This window comes from Vitis riparia, chromosome 12 (assembly GCF_004353265.1).
Source record: "Vitis riparia cultivar Riparia Gloire de Montpellier isolate 1030 chromosome 12, EGFV_Vit.rip_1.0, whole genome shotgun sequence".
NCBI lineage: Eukaryota > Viridiplantae > Streptophyta > Magnoliopsida > Vitales > Vitaceae > Vitis > Vitis riparia.
This window is the reverse complement of record NC_048442.1, coordinates 20,475,095-20,498,729: the sequence shown is the minus strand read 5'-3', so window position 1 is coordinate 20,498,729 and position 23,635 is coordinate 20,475,095. Positions and strand designations below refer to the sequence as shown.

Below are 23,635 nucleotides of genomic sequence, written 5' to 3'. Positions count from 1 at the left end.
TTAATAGCAATTTAATTTTAATTAATTTTCATATATTTATAGTATGGGCTAGACCAAATTAATTTGACTTGTCTCCCCGGTGTTTCTATGATATTTTGTCTTACACTTTTAATAGGGGGAAAAGAAAATTTTTTAGCATTACATATCTTGCAAACTTCTTTTAACCATATAGTCGTGTTTTAAAGTCGTAAAAACTTATTAGTCTCTAAACAGACAATATCTATATGAAAGGAAATGAGTTTATGAATGGTATCAAAACCGTAATAGACACAAATTTAATCATGTAATGGTTTCTAGCATTATATAAGTAACAAGTTTCTTATAATTATATAGAGACGCATTTTAAAACCGCGGTGGGATTCTTTTAATCATATTGAAGTCTTTTAAAGTCACAAAGGCCTATTTTCAGTACTTTTATAAGGCTGCAATGAGCCATTGGACCAAGAATGAATAGTATCAAATCATGGTATCAAGTATGATATGAAGTTATTATGTCATGGTATTGGCCTGATAGCAGTGCCTCCATCATTTGAAAACAAAACAAAAACAAAATGAGTTGGAATCTGTCCGCCAATAAATTTTTTGTCCAATTAGTTGTGTTTTTGCGAGGCCAGCTAGAGACAGTACAAAGGCAAGATGCAACATGTCAGTTGGGATTCCCTTTCAAGGACAAAGCTGGGTCCATCCGCTAACATTTTTTAGTATGAATATATGGAGTTGTGCTTCTACTATTGCAGATGAGGATGGAAATAACCCAAGTAGGAGATAATGGAAACACAAGCTAAATCATGGGGCCATGAGATAGGGCTGTAATGTGACCCCCCAAGCAAAACAAGACGTTAATTGAAACAAGCTGAATCTCATGAAATCCTTTTCCAATTTTCTTCTCTCACAAATACACTGACATTCTTATCAAATAAGGGGCATGAAACAGAGTATCTTATTTATGTACTACTTCATAAGTCTCAGACAAATTCTCATGATTGAAGGACGCAATGCACAACATGTACATGGAGGAAGCAGCATCCCTCCCTCTCCTCTTTTATTACAAAGTATAGCTGTTGACTCCCTTTACATAAAAACCAGCATGTACGAAGGATCAAGCTTGAAGTTCAACAAATGTGATGGCATTTACAGTAAAACTTATTCGACTCATGGTTGCATGATATGGAATGGGCTTGTATACAATTACAGCTTACCCGTTATATAACTTATAACCCAAATAAAGCAAAAGACAAAAGAGAATCTCTGGGAGAAGTGTATATAAGAAGTGGGAAAATACTTCAATTGCCTTTGAATTCACTGAGCAATGAATGAGGCAACCAAAACAATTGTGCAAATGGGCTTCAGAATTAGCGCTTGCGTTTTTAACTTTCTGGTACCGGAGCCAACAGTTTCTGAAACAAGAGAAGGAAATGGAAGTGAATCTCAGTTTCCACATTGATATAAACAATTGGGGGAAAGGGTATATAGCATTACCTCAGAAAACCGCAAATGCCCTTTATGGGCATTAGAAGTTTTGACAATTGTTTCCCACTTGGGATCAGGGGATGATGTCTTGGAAGCTTGGTTTCTGGGGCTAGTCCAAGTGGCAAAATGTGATTGGGAGTTCCTTGATGATGCAGAAGGCAATGTACGCGAGAGCCAAGACTCAGAGGGAGATTTTGGTAAAGGTGGAGGAAGAGGAAGTTCTGAGTGGCTATCATGAAATTTTTCTAGACTATCTGCTTCTGAAGGCCGATGGTTTTCGTCATCCAGATTCCTATTGTCAAGCACTTCTGGGCTATCCAAGGTCATGGAATCCAGAATAGGATCTGACCTACTGAATCCTTTCCTCTGGTCCATCTGGACTTCCTGATCTGATTTGACACAGGAAAACAGTAGATTAGAATCCATAGAGTCCAAAATTTTTGGCTGTGACTTGCCTTCTTCATCTGCAATGCTTAAGTGCTTGATGTCTTGAAGAGAAGACTCCATTGAAGGGGTCCTAGATTTTCCAAGAATCTCAAAATCACTCCGGGTGTCACTCAGCCCCTTCATATCTGAAAAGCTGGAATTAGAATTCCGAGGTTCTACAATATGTACAGAATCTATGTACAGAGTTTTCTCAACTGTAGGGCTTTCCAAGCCTGATTCCCGTTGAGGGCTACTGGCCAATAATTCCCGGAAGATTTTTTGGCCCTGTTGATGTGAACCAAAGCCATCAACTCCCAAGCTCATAGGTTCTTCATGAATGCCATGAAATCCTTTTTCTTCATTAAAGTGGGATAGCAGTGAGTCACTCCGGTAGGGCAACATGCCACCTCCCTGCAAACGCATGTACAGGGATGACCCATCTGGTTTCTGAGAATCACTCTTGTAATTAGTTTTACTGCTTTCATTTTCTTCCTTTCTCTTAAGTTCCTGCGGCTTACTTCTTTGGAGTCCACCTGATCTTTTCTCATTAACGACATTTCTAGAGCGCTGTAGAGATTTAGGTTGTTTTTCAGAAAAAGAATTATTAAAAAAACACTAATCATCAGTAAAGGACTTCAGTAGATGACAACTATGCTATTGACAGAAAGGAAAAGATAGTGTACCTTATTTTCAGTTAGAGTACTAGCATCACTATATGAGAATCTAGCTCTTGTAGCACGGAGAGAGGAGGCAGGTACCCGGGCCTGAACTCCCATTCTTAGTACTGGATTCATAAGGCAGAAGGAATTCTTCAAGCCAAACCGAGGAAATAACCCACAAACTTTGGCAGACAAAAGTTCAGTTTCAACATAGTTATCTTCATCTTCACTCTCTTCTCTACCTTTATCTTGAGCATAATGTGATGAAACATTTGGCCTATATTGATAAAGCGGAGGCCGCCTATCCCCGCTTACTACATTTTTTACCTGTCTTGGTTGTGCCTGTGCCCCAGGTTGCCTCTGTGCCACAGGTTGCCTCCTAGAGGCATATGGAGGGGTTTCTGAAGCCATTGCCTTGGCCGCTGGCAAGAATCGACCCAACATGAAATCCCGGGTCTGTGGATCTGTTGAAAATGTTCCAGAGGGCTTGACATCTGGACCATCCAATCCACTCAAACCACTTACACTACAGTTCAAGAAGAAAGATTCAGACCGGGAAAGTGTATCCAGTGCATCTAAATAGGCTACATCACCATCCTCTGAACCAGAACTCCCTTTATCCTCAACTCCCTCTTTAAAGTTCTCAAGTTTAGTAACATTTTCATCCAAAGAAGAAACATTTCGAGAGTTAGAAAGGATATTTGCTGTTTGGGTCCCAGCAACAATTGGATCCTTAGAAACTTTATCAGGAGGTCGCTGTTTAGTATTCAAAATCCTACCAGGTGGAAGCTTTGGGGCGGTGGGAGGGATCTGTGGTTTGCTTTCATCCTTGGGTCTTCCTGGAGTCTGCTCCCATATAAAAGGAACAGCTCCAGGATTCCTCACTGGACCTGATTTCAACTCTGATTTGTAGGTAGGGAGAGGAAGTATATTGGAAAGGGAACTATCATTCTTCCGTTTGCTCTCAACTTCTGTGGAAGCCACTGTTGATGAGAATCTCCGAACAGATAAAAGTGGTTGATTAAAATTCAATTGCTTGTCTTCCATCGGATTATTCAACAGCATTAACTAACTTGTTCCTGCAAAACATCAATTCAAACTGAAACCAACTGGGCATATCGAGAAAAGACAAAGTGATGCCCAAAGCCATAATCTACAGAATGTTACAAATTACAGTTCTATGCTATTACCGACACTCAGAAAATGTAGAATCTGAAAAAATTGAATCATGTTTAAAAAAAATCCCCAAGGCACTCTAAAAACCCAACTTTTCAACTAAAATTAGGATTAATATGAAAGATATAACCAAAAAATGCTGCCCATTTATTCAAGACCACAATAAATTGATCTAAACATGGCACGAATGAGAAAATCTTGAGTCCAATTCACATATGGAATGAGGTGAAGAAAACATCACAAGGTTCATAGTCTAAGATTACTTTGAATTTTTTTTCAATCTCGTATTGGAAAACCAAGTTTTTATTGAGCAAAGAAGTGTTATGATGTCCTACAAAAATTGAATAAATACCTTGAGATATACAGAAGATTGAGGTTCCAACGATTTTCCCTAGTACTCACTTCACATGAGTGGCACCGTTTTAATTGCATACTTTCATGGTGATTTGGATGCTGAACAGAATTTGATTGGCTCTATCCTTACTTTGCATAACTAGTGAAGGTAAAATCACTCCGGATGGGACCATTAAAGAAAATCGGAGAGATTGCCACCAAAGGAGTTCAAGAAACAATTTTAAATCTCCTTGAAGTGATACATTCACCACTTCATCATCACAATTTTAAATTTCATTGTGGTGAATTTCTCCTTTCAAATGCCATCCAAAAGTAGAATGGAACCATTCAATTTCCATGGAAGATCCAAATTCCAAACAAAACCCGCAATAAACTACCTTACCCATTTCACTTTAGTAGTCCCGTTCCATCTTAATCTACCAATCAGTATCCAAATCCAATCAATCCCCCCTTCATCATTCAGTTACAGTCTTGATTCCAAATTTTCTCTGCCGTATAAATAATTCAGAATTATGAAATGGAATGTGCTAAGAATGCATCCTATTTCAAAAAATGTCACTGCAATCATCCGATTGAACCAAAAAAAAAAATGATCAAATGGGCAACAATACAGAATAAAAAGGAAGTAACAATGTCTCCGGAAAATGTCTGAATTGTGGGATTTAAGACTGAATTCAACAAAATCAATTCAAATCTGACTGGAGACAAATCATAAACTTCCCCCAATCTTCCTGAATCAACTTAGAAACTTAAATTGAAAAAGAAAGAAGAAAAGAAAAACCACTCCAGCCACAAGGTGAAAATCTTAAATTGTTCACTGAATTGAAAAATAAAAATAAAAATAAAAATAAAATAAACAAAATAAAATCCTCTGCTCGACCAGACCCTTTCTCTGACTACAATCTCATCAATCCAAGTAGGAAAAAAAATTATCAGTGGCAGCTTAAAACCCAGATTGGGCATGGAAGCTAGAATTTAACTTTAAAAAACCTCAAGAACACTCCAACCGAACTCCATTTTCCCCATTTTCTACCAGAAATGGACAGACAAGAAGACCAGATTGACCCAAAAAGAAAACAAAAAAGAAAAAGAAAAAGAAAAATCACCCAAATCTTCATCGAAACGCAGCCTAGATACCCAGATGGCAATCTTCATCCACATTTTCTCCACCAAATCAACAGTTCAATAGATCAAACAGTAAGCTTGAAAATACGAAACAACACCCCAGCAAACACATCCAATCAAATTCCCAAAAAAAAAAAAACCCAGAAAAAGCAAAAAAAGAAATAGAGAGAGTAAGACACAGTACCTCAGCAAACCGATCTGTTGCTTCAGAGAGAGATGAAATAACAGCGGCAAAAGCATACAAAGGGAGATAGAATAAAGGACAGATAGAGCGAAGTAAGAATAAACCACTTTGTACGCTTGTGCTATTGTGCTTACTTGAGAGCCGAGTTCACCTCAGCCGTCGTTAATGAAAAGAAAATGATTTTGATTTTCAAAACCATATTTTAACGTTTGGGATTCGTTTCCTCATCACTGGTTTTGGAGGAAAGAAAAGAGTGGAAAGTGGATTTTTCAAGTCTAAAAAGCACTGTTCTTTTTCGTTTGTTTGTTTGTGCTAATTTTGAAACCATATGAGTTGGGTGATAAGTATTGAGTAGTGATGACTTTGTTTTGGATCATGTGAAAACATTTATAAACTAAAGGGAGGAGCCAATATATTATAATGGATTAATAATTGAAGTAAGAAGCTTGTGAAAAGTAGGAAGTCAGAGCAATCAACTAGGCAATTCAATTATTGGGACTTGGGTCATGTAGCCTTTACACTTCCCATTAAGTCTAATCACTTCATTTACTTCCTTGCCCTTCTTTTATATCTTCTATAAAAGAATCAATAGGTATCGATCAATTTGGAAGATCAGTCATAATCATAAATCATAAATATATGTACAAAAGTTTCCTTATTTAAGGAGAAAATGAGTTTCCACCCACTTCATCCAAAAATAACTTAAAGTTTCGTACTCACCCATCCATCAAAATGTTGGTAGGATGAATTCACGATATTCCAACAAACACCATAATTTTTCTATATTTTATTTGCATAAAACTAAATAGGCAATATCAACTAACATTAATAAATAAATAAACTCATACAACAAAAAAATAAATTAGACATCAAAATTTTCATGTGGAAAACCCTCAATGTTAAAGGAAAAATCATGAGATTTAGTCTAATTCAAACTTCCACCGTTAATAATAATGGGTTACACATATTTTTTCTATAATAATCTCTAGAGGCTATAAAATACATCAATAACACATATAGCATTGGATTATACAATATCTTTTGGCAAAAACAAAGAAAATTGGAAAAAATATGAAAAAAAAACGTGTTTTTGTTCATGGACAGTAACACCAGTTCCTAAGCTCAAAATATGATCTCCACCATTCAGATTGTAGCTACTTGAATTTCAAACATCTCCTCCAAATTTCAACTTGATCGAACCACAAATGAAGCGAGATTGGGCTTTCGATGAAATATGGGCAGATGCATTTTTCCTCTCTATTTTTTTTTTCTTTCTTTCTTTCTTTTTCTCGATCTCTCTTTGTTTTATAATACTTTGATAAAAAAATATATAAAATTCTAATTATGTTTAGATAGGTACTTGAAATTTGTATTTTATAAACTTAAGTTTATATTTTGTAGTTTTTTTCATATGAATGTATAAAAACAAATTTTTCTTTTTTTCATATTCAATTTGCCCTTTTATTATTTTGTGTTTCATCTTTTTATTTTTTATTTTTTTATATTTGATATTGGTTGCGATTTCATCCAATGCTTTTAATACTTTGGTTGAGATATAAAATGAATTAGAAATATGATATTTAAAAGCTTAACATGTGGTTTGATAATTATTTTTAAAAATAGTTTTACAACATTGTTCTTAAGAACTATTTTTAGAATTGTTTTTTGTAAAATAAAAGTTTGTTTATAATTTGAAATATTAAATTTATTTTGAAAATGATTTTTATATCTAATTATTTATTTTTAATTATTCTACATATTTGTATAACTATTTTTTAAAATAACACCAAGATACTCAAAGATGTTCTTTAAAAATATTTTGTTTTCTATTCTTAAAAAAACAAAACAACAAAATAAATTTTTAATTATCAAACACATTTCTTTGTTTTTTTAAATAACAAGAGAAAACATTTAAAAATGTCATTTAAAAACACATTATTTTTTGTTATTAAAAATAAAAATTATAGAACAGTTGTCTAGTTGTTAAATATATTTTATTTGTTCTAAATAACATAAATTTATTATTGAAAATAGTTGTCCAATCAATCCTAAATTTTTTTATCTAAAAATATAATAAATATATTATATTTTTTAATTGATTAAGTAAATCAATCATTGATTTTTTTTTCTCTAACCATTGGTGGATATTATGAGTTTTATGGAATTTGAAATCATATTAAAATATTAATATATCATTATCTTCTTCCACGCAGATAATAGATATTCTCTGCCCTAAAACCAACGACACCTTCACTGTTATAAAATTTTTATATATATATATATGAGGTGAGATGTCACATATGTCTTATATTAAAGTAGAATAATTTTCAAATAAAATCAATATCTTAGAATTTTCCAATTTTATTAAATTGGGTATTATAATATTATGTGTCTTTTCCATCCAAAAACCTTAAAAGTACACTTTTTTAGACAAGTGCTTCTTGGAGAAGATAAACCAGCTGGAGCTTGGTGGCATGAGCTACACTATTTGTCCATGATAGTTAGTCACGGAGTCACAAATCACTAGGAATTTAGATTCTAGATAAAAGTTAAATTAATTTTTTTTAAATTTTATTTCCTTGTGTCAAGATAAAATACTTTTAAAAAATAATTTAAAACAAACAATGGCAAGACAAAATAAATAAATAAATAAATAAAAATAATATAGACACAACAAAAACAAAGTGAAAAAGTTTCTCAATATGACATTTTAATTCAATACTTGTGTAAATATATTGATACCCGACATTTAATGTAAATATACTCAATTAGAGATGATAATGGGATGAATTTGAAATGGGTCGTCTTTATCCTAACTTCATCAAGTTATTGAAAATGATTTTTTCATACCCACTCTGCCCATCTCTTTTTATTTTTTAAATTATTTTTAATTTTTTTAAATTATATTAAAATAAACATATTTTGTAAATAATTAGAATATTATGATATTTTATAACTTATTTTATTCAAAAGTGTTATTATTATTATTATCATATTAAAATAAAAAAATAAAACTTAAATTTTATATATAATGAAGTTTAACCTTAACCCATTTATTTAATTTTAAACTTATCTCAGGATGAGAAATGATGAATATCCAAAAAAAAATCCGTCTTATTGTCCTTTTTATATTTAACTATTATTGATTTTAAATTTTATCAATGTTATTTTTTAAAACTATTTTAAGTGAAAATATTTTAAATACGATTATTTAACGATTCAATTTAATGGGACATTTATGTAATTCAACTAACTAAAAATTGAATAAATAATAAATTAATGAAGGTCAAATCGGAATGCGTTGGAAAGGCAAAGTAATTATTAAGGAGAAGGATGTCAGAGTCAGGGCTAGAACAAAAACCCTTTTTAAGAGGCCAGTTAAGAATCATTTAATAATTAATCTTAAAGTAGTCTCAGAGAAGGTACACTGCAGGAATTTTATGAGGTGGAGGGCCCTTTTCATTTATTTTAATTAATAAAATCCTAATTCCTTCCAATTGCATCCGACCTTTTTGACACCTGGGATCCACGTGGGAGCCAGCCTTGTACACCGGTTGTGGGCCTCGTGGCAGGTCTTGTGCTGGACCGTGCATGTATGCCTGCACAAACGCGGTTTTCCTTTCACGTGCTCAATAGAGTCCAATACTTTTGGCTCAACAAATTCGAAAAAGAAAAAGGAAAAAAGAAATAAAGATTTTGTTGCTTTTTATTCATGAAAAATATTAAGGAAAGCTAATATACTTAATATTAATTAAAATTTAGATATTTTAAACTATGTAATTTTTATATTAAAAAATTAATTTAAATGAGTTTGAATTAATAAATCAAATATTTTATGAACTTTAAATTTATTTTATTTCTTCTTTCTTTTTTGTTTCGTCTTCTTTCGATCATGTCCCAACTTAGGTCTTTTTTGAGGGATTCTTCTTCATCAATCTACAAAAAAAAAAAGGTTAGGGGAGGAAATGACTACTTAGGCCAAACCTTCTCTAACAATCAAATCAACTATATTTTTTAGAGAGAGGATTTCTCCTCTCCCAAATAGAGAGTGATTGCTTTCTTGACTTGTTTTGGGTACTAGTTTCCTTTTTTTTATTTTTTTATTTTTTATAGTTTTTTAAGGTAGAATTCTTACATTTTTAAGAGAGTCAATTACAAGTATACTAATGGGAGGTCACCAATTATTGGTCGTTTTATTATTGATATAAAGTTGTCTGATATGGGGGTCAAGTTTCATTCCTATAGGGACGAACCATTGTTACCATAGTGAGAAACTTCTCATCAAGGTAATTATGATGGTGGCTAATTCATATGTATTATGTTGTGATATGACAAGGCCTATGGTAATGATGTGGCAGACATGGATATATTTAGATCGTGCATCACCATATACATTTTTCTAGATGTTTCACGTGTTAGTAGGTCATTTTGCCTTTATATTTTCTCTCATTTTTTAAGGCATTTTTAAAAAATAACTATATAGGAAAATGCAAGTCGTAACGACATGTTTTTTTGAGGCAAATGACATTTTGTCTTCCAAAAGCATCATTAATAAGTCATTCGTCATAAGTACTTTATAAAAGTCCTTCTCATTTTTCTACGATTTTACTTTTTGAAATAATTATATATATATATATTCTTCTCCTTTCTAGTCTTTTTGCTTAAGGTAAATGGAAAATCTAAAGGCTATCAAGGAGCACTATCGTATCCTATTCTCTATGAAAATTCATTCTTTCCTCTAGAACAATGAGGCTCAACCTCTCAAGCTAGGAAATGGTATGTTCCTATTAAGCATTTGAAGATTAGTTTTTATCTTCCTTTATAGTCACTTCTACAACATTTCTTTTCTTTTATACGATATCTTTACATCATTTCAATCCTAATACTATGAGTATTTTGATAGTGATAGTTGTCATGAACCACACCCCGACTATAATATTATTTGTGCTCCTTATATTAGGTGAAGCATCATGGTATTGACATATGGTATGAGTTCTCCAAACAATAAGTCAATGATTATGGTTTTTATAATTTAAGACTCTAGGAAAAAGTGAGAAGACCAAGGCTTCATTCTAGTTGGTAGAGAATAGGTAGGTTAAATGTGTCAAACAACATTCCTCTAATGCTCCTTACAAAAAGTGGAGTAGGTATATTGGCCCTTCATTTTATTATAGATTGTTTATGTTTGCCATTCAAGGTTTCAATAGTAATTTATGCTTTGTACATAATCTAGTGGATACTAGGTGACCTATTTGGCATGGGAGTGATATCGTAGAGTGGTTAGTGTGATGAACATTGGGGCTTCTTATTACACAACTATTCTTAGAGTTGTTTGGTTTGACTAAGTTAACTTGTTGCCATATTCTTAGGATCATATGGCAACAAGCTCTTAGTTAAACCAAGTGTGGTACACTGTTATGAGATATTAATACCCCTATTCCAAATCTATAGGAAGTGTTAAGCATTCTTGTGTTTGCTTCAAGGAAGAGGTTGTTTGCAAGCGAGAGCAAATCACAACCTAAAATGAAATCTAAGGAAGGGTTTGTTAGGATAGAACCCTTGAAAATATGACATGATATAATATAATATAGTCTTATTAATAAATTTATTTATTATGATTTTGGTTCCTTTTTTCTATCCTTATTTGCACTAATTATTAACCAAACATTTATATTCATATCACTTGCATTGTGCATGATTTGGGTGCATTAAGAATTGTACAGAAGATCTAAGTTGTATGTTCTTTGTAAGATCATAAGTAGTTCACCTTGCTTTTAAGGGTTTTATCCCAACAATTTCATTTGATCATTTTCATATAAAATGCTATTATGGAATTATTTACATCAAGTTGTCTTATTCCCCAAATTTGAGAAAATGAAATTGTTAAACCACTCTTATGGCACTAGTTTGACTATTGGATAAATGTGTTAGAAAAATCAAACTCAAATGCCTCATAGTAGCTTTTTGCTACTAATCTGGCTTTATAACCAAATTTTAGGTTTTCTTCTTCTATAAAGCATCAAATTCTTTATAGCAACTTTCCAATTTGTATTATGTAATGCTTCACTCCTTGTAGTTGGTTTTTTAAGACTAAGAATAGTTGTAGATTTTGGGCTTGAAGGGTTCATCTTTAGATCAAATGATCATGGGATGAGAGTACAAAAGAGCGACACACTACTTCCACACACCACCTATGATGACAGTGCTATGGAACCACCACATTGAAACATAATACATGTGATTAAACTATTGTCATCATTAGATCACAACAAGAATTATTCCTACCTAAGGGACAATTCCTGCTCAAAAAATACAACCACTTTGGCAATATGCAACCCAACATAGAGGACAACCCTCATATTAATCACATAACAATCAAAATCTTAAAAATCATTTCATAATCATTGCATAACAATCAGTGCCTAAAAAATGGATATAACATAAATCATTCAAGGCAATGCATACTTGATGTTTTCCTTATTTGTCTTCTCATAATTGATATATATATAAAAAACCAATTTTAAAAATAAGTCTAAGTTTCAAAACAAGATATACACAAACAATTTTGTCTTATATGTGTTGTCCTTTATTTTACTTTACAACTAATTTAATTGTGACTTTGTGAGAAAAGAGTCTGCATATATCGACTTATTCTTTTTTGACTTTTCAACCTCTTTGATTCGTAGAAGGAAAGTAAAGCCTAGTTCAATTTGCCCAAAGTAAGACAAAACTTATGGATTAACTTAAAAATAAAAAATAAAAAATAAATCAATTTTTTTATTTAAAATATTTATAACCCATAAACGAAATTGAATTTAGTTTTTTCTTAAAACGACCCAAGAAAATTTAAAATTTTGATGGACCAACTTTACTCAGTTTGGTTCCATTTGATTTTTTTTTTTTTTTTTTTTTTTTGATGGATAGACATACAAGTATTTTTTTCCCACGGATAATTATAAGCTCCTTTTGAGAAAACATTCTCTAAACTATCATCATTTTCCCTGGGAAATTTCTAAATAAAGAAATGGAGAACTCTTTCTCTTTGCATAATAACCTAGGATATGGTTACTAACCAAAATATGCTAAATTAATCAATCATCTAAGTGTGATTATTATATTGAACTTATTTAATTGCATTACATGAGTTAGTCTTTCAAGAATGATTATTAAATTAAACTTATTTAAATTAATTATTGAAATCAACTCCACAAGAAGTCACATCCCAAATAATTAAATCAAGAAAAAATTTAAAGTAAATAGGAAATTAATTATGGACTGAAGATAAGTAACTTAGAAAAGAATTCCATACAAGTCCTTCTCTTTTTATATTATTAATCTCAACTGTCAACCTAAATAATAAAAAGAAGTGTAATAAAAGAGATGAGCGTCTTAGGTCATTTTTAAAATTTCAATTATTTGTATTCAATATTAAATTTCAAGAGTGTTCCTACTATATATATATATCATTGAATTAATTGTAACAAAATTTGAAGCCTAAATTATTATCATTATTATTATTATTATTATTATTATTATCTATAAGTAATTGAATTATAATTAATAAAATTGGTATTTGATAGGTTGAAATAGATTTTGGTAAATTTTAGAATAGTAATACTTACTGTTCAACATTTTCTTTTCTTTTATTTTTTATTTTTTTATAAATAAAGGTAAAAATATGCAACATAGTTGAAAATTTTACTAGTATGACATAGAGGAAAATTGATAGAAGGCGACAAATTAATTTATAGAGATTTTAGGATAATTATTATTTTCTTATTTTGTGAGCTTAACTTTTAAACTTTCAAGTGTAATTTTTTTTTTTTTTACTTGTACCATTAAGAAAAATTTTATGTTTGAAAGAGATAGTTATAATTTTTCACTAAAATATGAAAATAATCCACTGTTCAACTTAATAATGGAGGTCTATGATTGTGTTTAGAATCTAAAAATATGATTCTCCATATTATTATTATTACATAGGTCACTTGCATGATAAACTTTACAAAAAGAGAAGGCAAAGCTCAAAAATTGTGGGGTAGCTGGGTCCATAACTTTATGAATTATTTCTTGATTCATGGCTTTTGGATTAATTTTAGAAATGTGTACTTTAATTTTTTATTTATTGAGAAAGATACCCCAATCTTCATGTGGTATGTCACTACTCAATAAAGTAAGGTATTGTCAAGTGCTTAGACTAATTAACATATCTCTAGTTGGTAGTAAGTCGCATGCATCTAATTTTATTCAAAATTTTGTTTTCTTCTATCAAAAAGGGCTAGGTTGAGTTTTGCACTGTATTTTGATGGTTTAGTTTAACCATGTTGATATTTTAACTTTGTAAAATTCATATCGACTAATCATGATGTTTCATATGTTTCGTATATGTTAAGAGAACTCCATTAGGACATGCTCAATCATAAAATGCCACATGTCTTGATACATAGTGGTACATGCTCAAGATCACTCTTCACTAACATTATATGTAATGCATCTCACCATTGACCTCTAATACGTGGATGGACTAATGTTTCTTCTTATATGACTCCTATATCATAGTGTTGCACCATGTAAACATGCAATATTTTAAAACCCTACTAGAAAAAAAGTGAATGAAATAGATTAATTAGTAGATTGTGTTTCAATTATTTTGTAAAATTCACAAAGACTAATCATGATGTGTCATGTGTCTAATATACGTTAAGTGAGCTCCATTAGGACATGTCAATCATAAAATCCCACATTCCTAATACATAGTACATGGTACATGCTCAAGATCACTCTTCACTAACACTATATATAACGCATCTCACCATTGACCTCCAATACATGGATAGATTAATGTTTTCTTCCTATATAACTGCTATGTCATAGTGTTGCATCATATAAACATGATGCCTAACTCCAAACATATTCTTGGGTTACCTAGATACTCATAGCACATTTATGCTTGCCTATGATGGATGTCGTCAGGGTGTCTCTTACCATACCTAGTGGTAAAGGTGCTACTATATGCACCTAAGAGAATCGATTGTTTCATTTTTTATTATAAGAAAATGCATCATTTAGAATCCTTATGGCCATATGATCTCCTACAATCACCTCAAAGATGTTCCATTTGACATAACACCTTGATGCTAATATGCCTGCTGGAGTTAGGAACAAGGTTTAAAGGGGGTCCAAAATGGACTTAGCGTATCTCGATGATGGAATTTACCTTCCCACCATCAAGTGCTCTAGGATTGGTTTAAAGGTCTTGGTTTGGTCGCTAGAGTTAAAGAATCTATAAGGTAAGATTTGTTAGAATAGAGTTCCTAAAAGGATGACATGATGTAGCAATTTTGAAATTCATTATTCATTTAATGATATTCAAGGTTCACTCTTATCTATCCTTATTCCATGTATTATACTCTATGAACATTCTGGCTTAACATTTATTGTATAATACATGACTTGGGTGCATTAGGAGTTGTATAAAAGATCTAAGTTATAGGTTTCTTGCAAGTAATGATATGGTCATAACTGGTTCATAAACTTAGGCAATCCATTTGAGATTGTAGCGCACTACCTCTTAATTGGAAGGATAATTGGTCTTAACTATCAGGATAGAGTTCCTATGGTGAGTACATTAGTGTGTATGGTTACATATTTGATAATATGATGAGTCATGACATAAAGTTATTAGGTAGTCATAACTTCACCAAGTTGAGATACTATATTGTCTTTTGTCTTTGAAAGAAAATTAAGCTTGTGAAGAACTTAGTAGTGGCTTTGACCTACAGATGAGATCATAAGATGAATAGATATTCTTTATAGATTGGGTCATTATTGATGGAAACCGATAATAATAGATATTCTCAATAGATGTACCATGATATCTTATAGACTTTGAGACAATGTGTCCCTTCAAGTGACCCTAATGACATGTGATCATGAAATTTGTGGACTCGTAGTAATTCCTTTAGTGGAATTTGACTTATACTCTTAGTGAGTTAGAGTATGTCATTTGATCACATAATAGGAGAATTTGTAACTTAAGGATAGTAAAGATAGTCTTGAAAGACTAATAGTTTTTACCTTGTTAGCCTATGGATGACAAATTTGTGGGAAAATTGTATACAATGAATAGTAGGTCACAAACATGAGCATACGGTGTCTCATTGTAATATACATAGAGTATTGGAGTGTAGTTAATTCTCTGTAGTGGGATGTTGAGTCAACTTCAGAATTAGATTTCAAAGGAGCTAGTACTGTCTTATGGATCCTAGTGATCCCCACTCAAATTCATATTATTTGATGATATGGTTTATGAAGGTTGGATAGGTCTTTAGTTCACTTATGCGCATAAAGGTGTTTTGGTAATTACATAAGATTACACAAGGTAAGTGAACAGTATCTCTAGACAGAGCTAATTGATTAATTAGAACCCTATTATATTAATTAATAAATTAGCAACCTTTTTAGGCTAGATTGAGTGACCTAAACTAATGGTAGACTCAACTCACTTAAGCCAATAAGAAGCCTATAAATACCCCTTTAGTTATGGTTTCTAAGTCTTGTCATTCTCTCCCTACAGTCTATAAAGAGAACTCTAGTCTCAAACCCTGAGATTTGTATTATCTTAGTGCTTATACTCAAGAAGGAGACATCAAGTGGAAGATCCTTGTGTTTATGAGATCTGTCACAGCTTTGGAGTATTCTACACCGACAAGATGCGATTCAAGAATACCCAAATCGAATATATGATACTAATATTTAATTCTATGATATGATTTTGGTTCAGGATGTGATTCGAGAATATTCAGATCAAATATATGATACTAATCTCTAATTCTATGATATGAGTTTGGTTTTGAAAGTTTTTTTTTTTTTTTTTTTGCGATGGTTCTAAAGAAGCCTAGATCATGATTTCATGCACCGTACCTTAACAATCCAGGGCTAAAGAATGGAGTAATCCAGGATTTTTCTACAAAATTAACATACATCAAACTTGTCTTAGCCAGAATGAGAAGGAAATAGATCTTTATTTGTTTATAAGACATGTCATTTCTAAAAACTTCTACATAATCACTTATCGATTAACATGAGTTACTAATTTAGAGTACTAGTAAAGCCTTCATTTCCTATCAGACAAAATAAGAAAGATTTTTCATGTTCTCTTAGGTTCTTTCATTGATTTCACTTCTAGTATTTTCTTTAACCATGTTCACCTTTCACTATGCTCCATTATCCCTTCACACTATTAACACATCGTCCCATGCGGCTGGCCTACTACAAATAAGAACCTTATAAAACATTTTGGAAACTTCACTATGGAAGTAGGACATTGTGATGGTGATGCAAAGAAGGTAGTGTTAAGGTTGATGACAAGGCTTTTTTTGAATCTCATGCACCACTCCACTTTACCAAACTGAGAAAATAAGAACCTACTTTGAGCATTTAATCAATATGAGATTCTTATAACTTTGGTTTAAATTTTCACTTCTCTAACACAAACTAGAAGTAGATTCTTGTTCACATTAAATATCATCCACCATATCCTATAAAGGTGGACTTCTTACCATATTAGCCTTTACATATTTTTTTTAAGCAACATAAAGCTTATGGATGTCTAAGGCAACATTATATAATGCAATCATTTTTTAAGTTGAGATAATCCAACAAATGTCTAAGGCAACTTTGTATAATGAAATTGTCTTCGAAGTTAAAATAGTCTCATCTTGAAACATTGTTATCCTCTTAAAAATAAAAGTAAAGAAGAATGAAAAAGACTACAAGGAGTGTGATCTCCCTTTAAAATCAACAAAAGAAATAGCATTTCTTAATGAACTAAGCTTAACACCACAAGTAACATTACTTTTGTCATTGTGTGAAGGTTTGTATCCTTAATAGAAAAGTGGCATATTGTTTTTTATGGTTCAAGGGGTCAACTTTCCTTCTCTTTTAGGATGTTGAGCAGTTCCAACAAGATGTAAAGGAACAATAAGGATGATGTCTCTATTTAACATAAACACTGATGAGATAAAACTTGAGAAAGTATGACATGTTGTAACAAATGGTTGATTCATTAATAAAACTTTTTATTTATGTTTTTAGTTCCTTTTATTATCTCATATGCATCAGTTAGTTATTTGAGCATACATGCTCATATCAATTACATTGTATATGACTTAGGTGCATTAGGACTTGCATAAATGATACAAGTCATGGGTTCCTTGCAAGATGATTAGTAGTTCATAATCGATTCATGAATTTGGGTAATCTAGTAGAGATTATAGTGCACCACCTTTTAATTTGAGGAACAACTTATTTTTTCCTTCGAGATGGGTTTCTCATCATGAGTGCATTAATGTGTATAATTACACATTGGATAAGACATATAGTGAATCATGACATAAGACGATCGATTGTCATGATTCACTAAGCTACTTTACTGCATGGATTCTCAACCTTAAAAGAATATCGAGTCTGTGCCAAAATCAACATGAGGTTTTGGCTTGTGAGTGGGACTTTAATATGGTCATATATCCTTACAAATTTGGTTAGTATTAATGAAGGCTAGTGACAACAAATATTCTTAATGCAAGCATCATCATATCTCACGGGATTAAGATAATGTGTTCTCTTAGGTGATTTAAATGACATATGATCAGGAAGACTATGACCATAGCAATTCCTTTAGTGGGATTTTAACATATGCTCCTTAGGGTTAGAGTATGTTAATTGATCACATAATAAGTGGATGTATAACTCAAGGATTGGAGATATAACATTGATAAGTTGATAGCACTACCTTATTAGATTACGGACTATAGTTCTTAGGGAGTTTGCATGCAATAGATAGTAGGACACAAACTCAAGCTTCACCTAGTTATAATTTCATAGGATACTAGATTTTAGTTTATTACCTTTAGTAGAATGGTGAATCAACTTTAGAATTGAATTTTAAGGGAGCCAATATTTTTCAATTGGTCCTAATAGTCCCCACTCGAACTCCTAGTTTATGGTGGTACGTTTGTTTTAAGGAAGGTGCATAAGTGTGCATAAGGTCATTTTGGTAAAAGTGTAAGGTTGCACTAGATATTATGAATTGTATTTATGGATCAAATTAATTAATTAATTGGAGCCTACTAAGGTTAATTAGTTATTTGGTACCTAGGTAGGTTAGATTAGGTTACCTAAGCCCAATTTAGGATTAAGTCACTTAAGCTTATAAAGAACCCTATAAATATCACCTTAAGGGTTAAGGTTTCAAACTTTTATCTACCTTCTTCAAGAGAGCCTCCAAAAAAAAAAAAAAAAACCCTAGCCACCCTTTAGAAAGAAAAACCCATACTTTTCTCCTATTAGATTTGTGTGAGGGATGACTAAGTGAGAGAACATCGAGTAGACAATCTCCACTGTGTTTTCTATTGTTTCAGAATCTTCCTCAACGACTTCATTTGCCCATAATCAATATGGGAACATATAAACTAATATTATGTTCTTTATATATCTAGACTTAGGTTATTATATGGTTTTTCATGCCATATATTCCGTTATGCTAGATCTAAAGAATCCTTGAGATAATAACATCCATCCTATATGATCTAAGACCAGGAAACAGAGTAATCTAGAGTTCCCAACACAAACATGTAATGTTCTCTTCAAAAAGCTTTATTTCTACTTTTGTTCATTCTTTTACGTTGATTTAATTATGTTGGTCTAGTCTATCTTGAGACCAAAAGGTGGATCTGTTCTACATTCTTTAGTGAAATTAAAAGTTTTTTATTTCTTTTTATTTTTTAATGATATTTAAATTATGATAGAACCCTTAAAAACATGACATGATGTAACAAATTTAAAATTCATTATTTATTTAATGATATTCCAATTTTATTTTTGCCTATCTTTATTTCATGCATTACACTTTATGAGCATTCTTGTTTGCATTTTTTCAATTGTATGTGATTTAGGTACATTAGAAGTTGCATGAAAGATCTAAGTCATGAGTTCCTTGCAAATAGATGACTTGTTGATAACCAGTTAACGGGTATAAGTAACCTATTAAAGGCTATAGTGCATGATCGCTCGGATTTTTGTCGTTTATTGGATCAAAACAAAATTTATAACCTAATTCCCTATTCTATAACAATTTGTACCCAATAAAAAAGTGGTTTTAGTACAAACTACTGTAGTATAGTGATTTTTAGGTATCGTTCACAAGGATGGATTATTCTTGGTAATCAAGGCTTGAATTAGAGGAAAAGAAATGATTGAGATCAAGTGAAAATGATTTGACAATTCATGATAAAAATTCGAAATGATAATGATTCCAAATTGAGAGAAAAATGAAATGTAAAATAGAAGAAAATTAATAGAAAATGAAATTCTCAAAGTTAGGATTTTCTAGAAAACAATTTCCATGATGAATAGATGTTAAGATATAATTTTCATCAAGTTAGATTGAAAACCTAAATTTTCATCTAAACCAATTTTTTATTTAGCTTTAGGTCTAGATCTAATTTCTCTTCAAATTAGATCATCTAATCCAAGAGATCAATTCAAATCATATATTCAATTCATTTTAAATTATCTTCCAATGATTCACACAATGCAACTATTCAGTCTCATCAAATCTAACATTAAGAATTTGATGAATCTACCTAGCTTGCATTGTAGTGATCATCCAAGACAAGTTGAAGAGAAAAATCCCAAAATTTCAATTAATCAATCAATTGGATCAATTTACCTTTGCAATTCAAGCTCATTTCTCTAATTCACCATAGATCTTGCCTTTAAATCCTCCTTCCTCCGAGAAAAACGAGATTTAGCCACACATGCTTGGAGATTTGATCTCACAAGGCATGTTTGGCTAGTGAGAAATGAGAGAAAATGAAGGAAAGTAGAATATTCTATAGAAAGAGGAAATTTGGAAAATTCACACAATAGAAAATGTCTCAAAAGTCCTTAAATGAGTAAATCAAGTTTCTATTTATAGGCCAAGGTCAAGTGGACACTTGGCATCATCTAAGAGGTCTTCCGGAGGTTTCTTCATCAAGAAATCTGGAAAAAATACAATTTCACACGAGCTTTAACAATTTCGCATGATTGTGCGAAGTGGAAAGTTCATTAGCACCATTTTCATCTTCCTGGAGCATTTCATATGATTGTGCGAAATTTTCGCGTGGTCATGCGAAATCAGTTTTCACTTCTCCCTTTTGAGTTGCAGCCAAAATCCCCTCTGGTCTATTTTCGCATGTCTGTGCGAATTTTTCACATGTTCATGCGAAATTGAAAAACATGGTTTTTCAACTTCTTTTTGCCATTTCTCCCATTTCTTTCTCTTGATTCCACTTCAACTACCTCCAAATCAACTCCAAATCCCGATCCAAACCAATTGCATTACTTTTTTCATTGTGCATTTGGATAATCATCAATTTTATTTGTTCTCTTCAATTTGATTCATCTCTTTTATCACTAATTTATCAAAATCATACCTTGAAATGACTCCAAAACTTCATAAAACATGTTAGTAACTCTTGCAAGGGGAAAAACATGTTAATTGAGTGTTTTAGGCATAATTACTACTCAAAAGATGTGAAACTCATAAGAATTATTATATAAAATATGCTTTTTTGAGTAGTAATCAGTGCACAACCTCCTAATTAGAGCGATGACTTGTCTTGGCCATTGGGATAAGTTTCTCATGGTGAGTGAACTAATGTGTATGGTTACACATTAGACATGATTTACACTGAATCATGACTTAAGACTATCAAGTAGTCATGACCTTACCAAGTTGTTTTATCTTGTTATTTCTTAACCTTGAGAAAATATTGAGTTTATGTTAAAGTTAGTAGTGGCTTTGACCTATAAGTGATAGCGTAAGCTGATCATATATTCCTTATGGATTAGGTTAGTATTTTTAATAGTTTGACTGTTTTGGGAAGATGTTGGTTTTCTTGGTGGCATGTTGTCGTATAATGCATTAGGTATGGCTAAATTAGTCACTAAGAAACTAATTAGACAATTTAGATTTATAAGGAAGAATATGAATTTATACAAAATGAAGTTGAAACTTAAATTAATGTGTTACTCATCTATCCCCAAAGTAAACTAAAACAAATTCCCAACAAGATCATAACCTAGTACTCTGATACCACTCTATCACACCCCAAAACTCATTTTAAGGGTATGATGGTCATTTCACACCTCAACCCTGAAGGCTTAAAGTGTAAATTGACATAAACATTCATTTTGTAATTAGATAATTTCCAATTACTAAATTCATATTTAGAGTAGAAAAATAAATTAATTTTATAATCCTCAATTCTCAACTTTAAAACTAGCACATCAACCAAAACATTATTATCCAAATAACCCCAAACTCAAATAATTTAAATGAGAATTAAATTTTAACATCTAAACAATGTCCAAAATAAAGTTTGAACTAAAATCCTAATAAAGACAATTTCCCAGTCTAGCCATCACTTTTTGTCTAAACTGAGAGTAATTGAAAACTTGTCAACGAAAGGGAATGAACTCAAAGTCCAATAAGGAATATTAATGTAGTTTCATGGATCAACATTTTCAATTCTGATTGCAAATAGGATATATAAAGTAAATTTTTTTTTTGTAAAAACTTTTAAGTTCAAACATGCTAATACACTTAAAACTTTTCAACCAAACATTTTCCTATTTGTGTCAAAATAATTTTATATTAAATTCATATCAAATACCTTCAAAATATTTTTACTCTGGTTATTGAATAACAAATGGTATCCAATTAGATAAGACCAATGTTTTTATAATTGGACCAATCATGGAACAAAAAAAGTTACTAGTTCACGGTTCACGGGTCATACTAGTAGTCAAACCATAGTTGAACCAGTAATGTCATAAATATATAATTTATATATTATTAAAATTAAAAATATTTATAGAAAAATATAAATATATATATAAATGAATAAAAAATCACTAATATTTATTTTTTCATCATTAATTTTATTAAATTTAACATATATAATATTTAAATGTGAAGATTTTTATTGAAAGTTATTTAATTTTACCTATATATATATATATATATATATATTAAAAGTTATATATCATTATATCTTATTATTTTATAGTTTTAAAAAATATTATATTATTTTACTTATACTAATTACATTTTATTATTATAAAATTTTTGAAAGGAATCTTGTTATTTCATTTAATGGTTTGTATGTAAAACATGAAGTCCAAATGGGGTGTAGTGGTATTACCCTTGTACTATAACCTTTTGGTCGTTGGATCAGTTCTCCATGCTCATCATATTTTTGGAATTTTTAAGTCGCTCTCCATTAGGCCCACATTGGCTGGGCTCTAATCTCGAATTGGCAAACTAGGTTAGAGGTTTGACCATTGGTCTATTGGTTCAATGGTGGTTTGGTTGCATATCCAATTCAAATATCGACCAAGACCGAATTAGGCTTCGGTCAACCATTAAATGGTTTGGTAGCACATCCAATTCAAATAACGACCGAGACTTCTACCCAATTCAAATAACGACCAAGACCGTAACACTTTATTTTATTAATTTAAACTTATAAAACAAAGCATCATATTTTCATAATTTTTTTTATAAACAAATAAAATATTCAAACATATTTTTCATGTAAAATTTATATTTGATCCATGCATAAAAATGAAAATAAAAATTTTCATAATTCAAAATAACATATAAAAATAAATATTTTTTTCTATAAAATCTCTCTTACCTCAAAAAAACATTCAAAAACCTTGGAGAATTAATCTTGAAGAATCTATTTCCCACTTAATATAACAAAAAAAAAAAAAACTATTATCATTAACTATTTATCTAAAATTATAAACTAAGCAATTCTAATAATTTCCTATATTAATATTATTATCACCTATATTATATTCAATTTCCTAAACATTAATAATCTAAAATATTAAATTTCCAAATTTTTATAAATTCATATTCTTTCCAAATCTTATTCTAACAATTTATTTCTTTTATATACTTAAATTAAATTAAAACTTTTAATAAAAACAATTATTATTATTATTATTATTATTATTATTACTTAACAAAAATACTCCATGCACTTTTAACATCTCTACCAACTCCATTTGTTATTATTATTATTTTACTTTTAATATCCCGAAACACTATTACTTCATCCCTTCTTTTCTTCTTTCCCTACACAACACCCATGTTATCTTATTCTTTCTTTCTGTTTTTTTT

At 30.9% G+C, this 23,635-nt stretch overlaps 1 protein-coding gene across 5 annotated transcripts; it reads right to left on the bottom strand.

Moving 5' to 3' along the window:
* Positions 1-909: 909 nt before the first annotated feature.
* On the bottom strand, positions 910-5,727 carry LOC117926928. 5 transcript variants are annotated; one of them, XM_034846248.1, is made up of 4 exons: positions 5,395-5,727; positions 2,580-4,573; positions 1,480-2,463; positions 910-1,397 (listed from the first exon to the last, which is right to left on the bottom strand). In XM_034846248.1, exons 2-4 carry the CDS (start codon positions 3,618-3,620, stop codon positions 1,368-1,370), a joined length of 2,055 nt encoding a protein of 684 aa, XP_034702139.1. In that variant the 5' UTR covers positions 3,621-4,573; positions 5,395-5,727; the 3' UTR covers positions 910-1,367. The 5 variants fall into 5 exon arrangements, with proteins under 5 accessions (XP_034702139.1, XP_034702142.1, XP_034702140.1 ...); XM_034846251.1 differs by having other exon boundaries at positions 2,580-3,634; XM_034846249.1 differs by lacking the exon at positions 5,395-5,727 and having other exon boundaries at positions 2,580-3,634; positions 4,084-5,362.
* Positions 5,728-23,635: the final 17,908 nt, after the last annotated feature.

What these genes read in the sequence shown, in the direction of transcription:
- LOC117926928 (XM_034846248.1), bottom strand. Translation starts at nt 3,620, where the DNA reads ATGCTGTTGAATAATCCGATGGAAGACAAGCAATTGAATTTTAATCAA. An exon ending in GTACTCTAACTGAAAATAAG is followed by an intron (nt 2,464 to 2,579) that starts GTACACTATCTT and finishes AAATCTCTACAG; the next exon opens with CGCTCTAGAAATGTCGTTAA. An exon ending in GGCATTTGCGGTTTTCTGAG is followed by an intron (nt 1,398 to 1,479) that starts GTAATGCTATAT and finishes CTCTTGTTTCAG; the next exon opens with AAACTGTTGGCTCCGGTACC.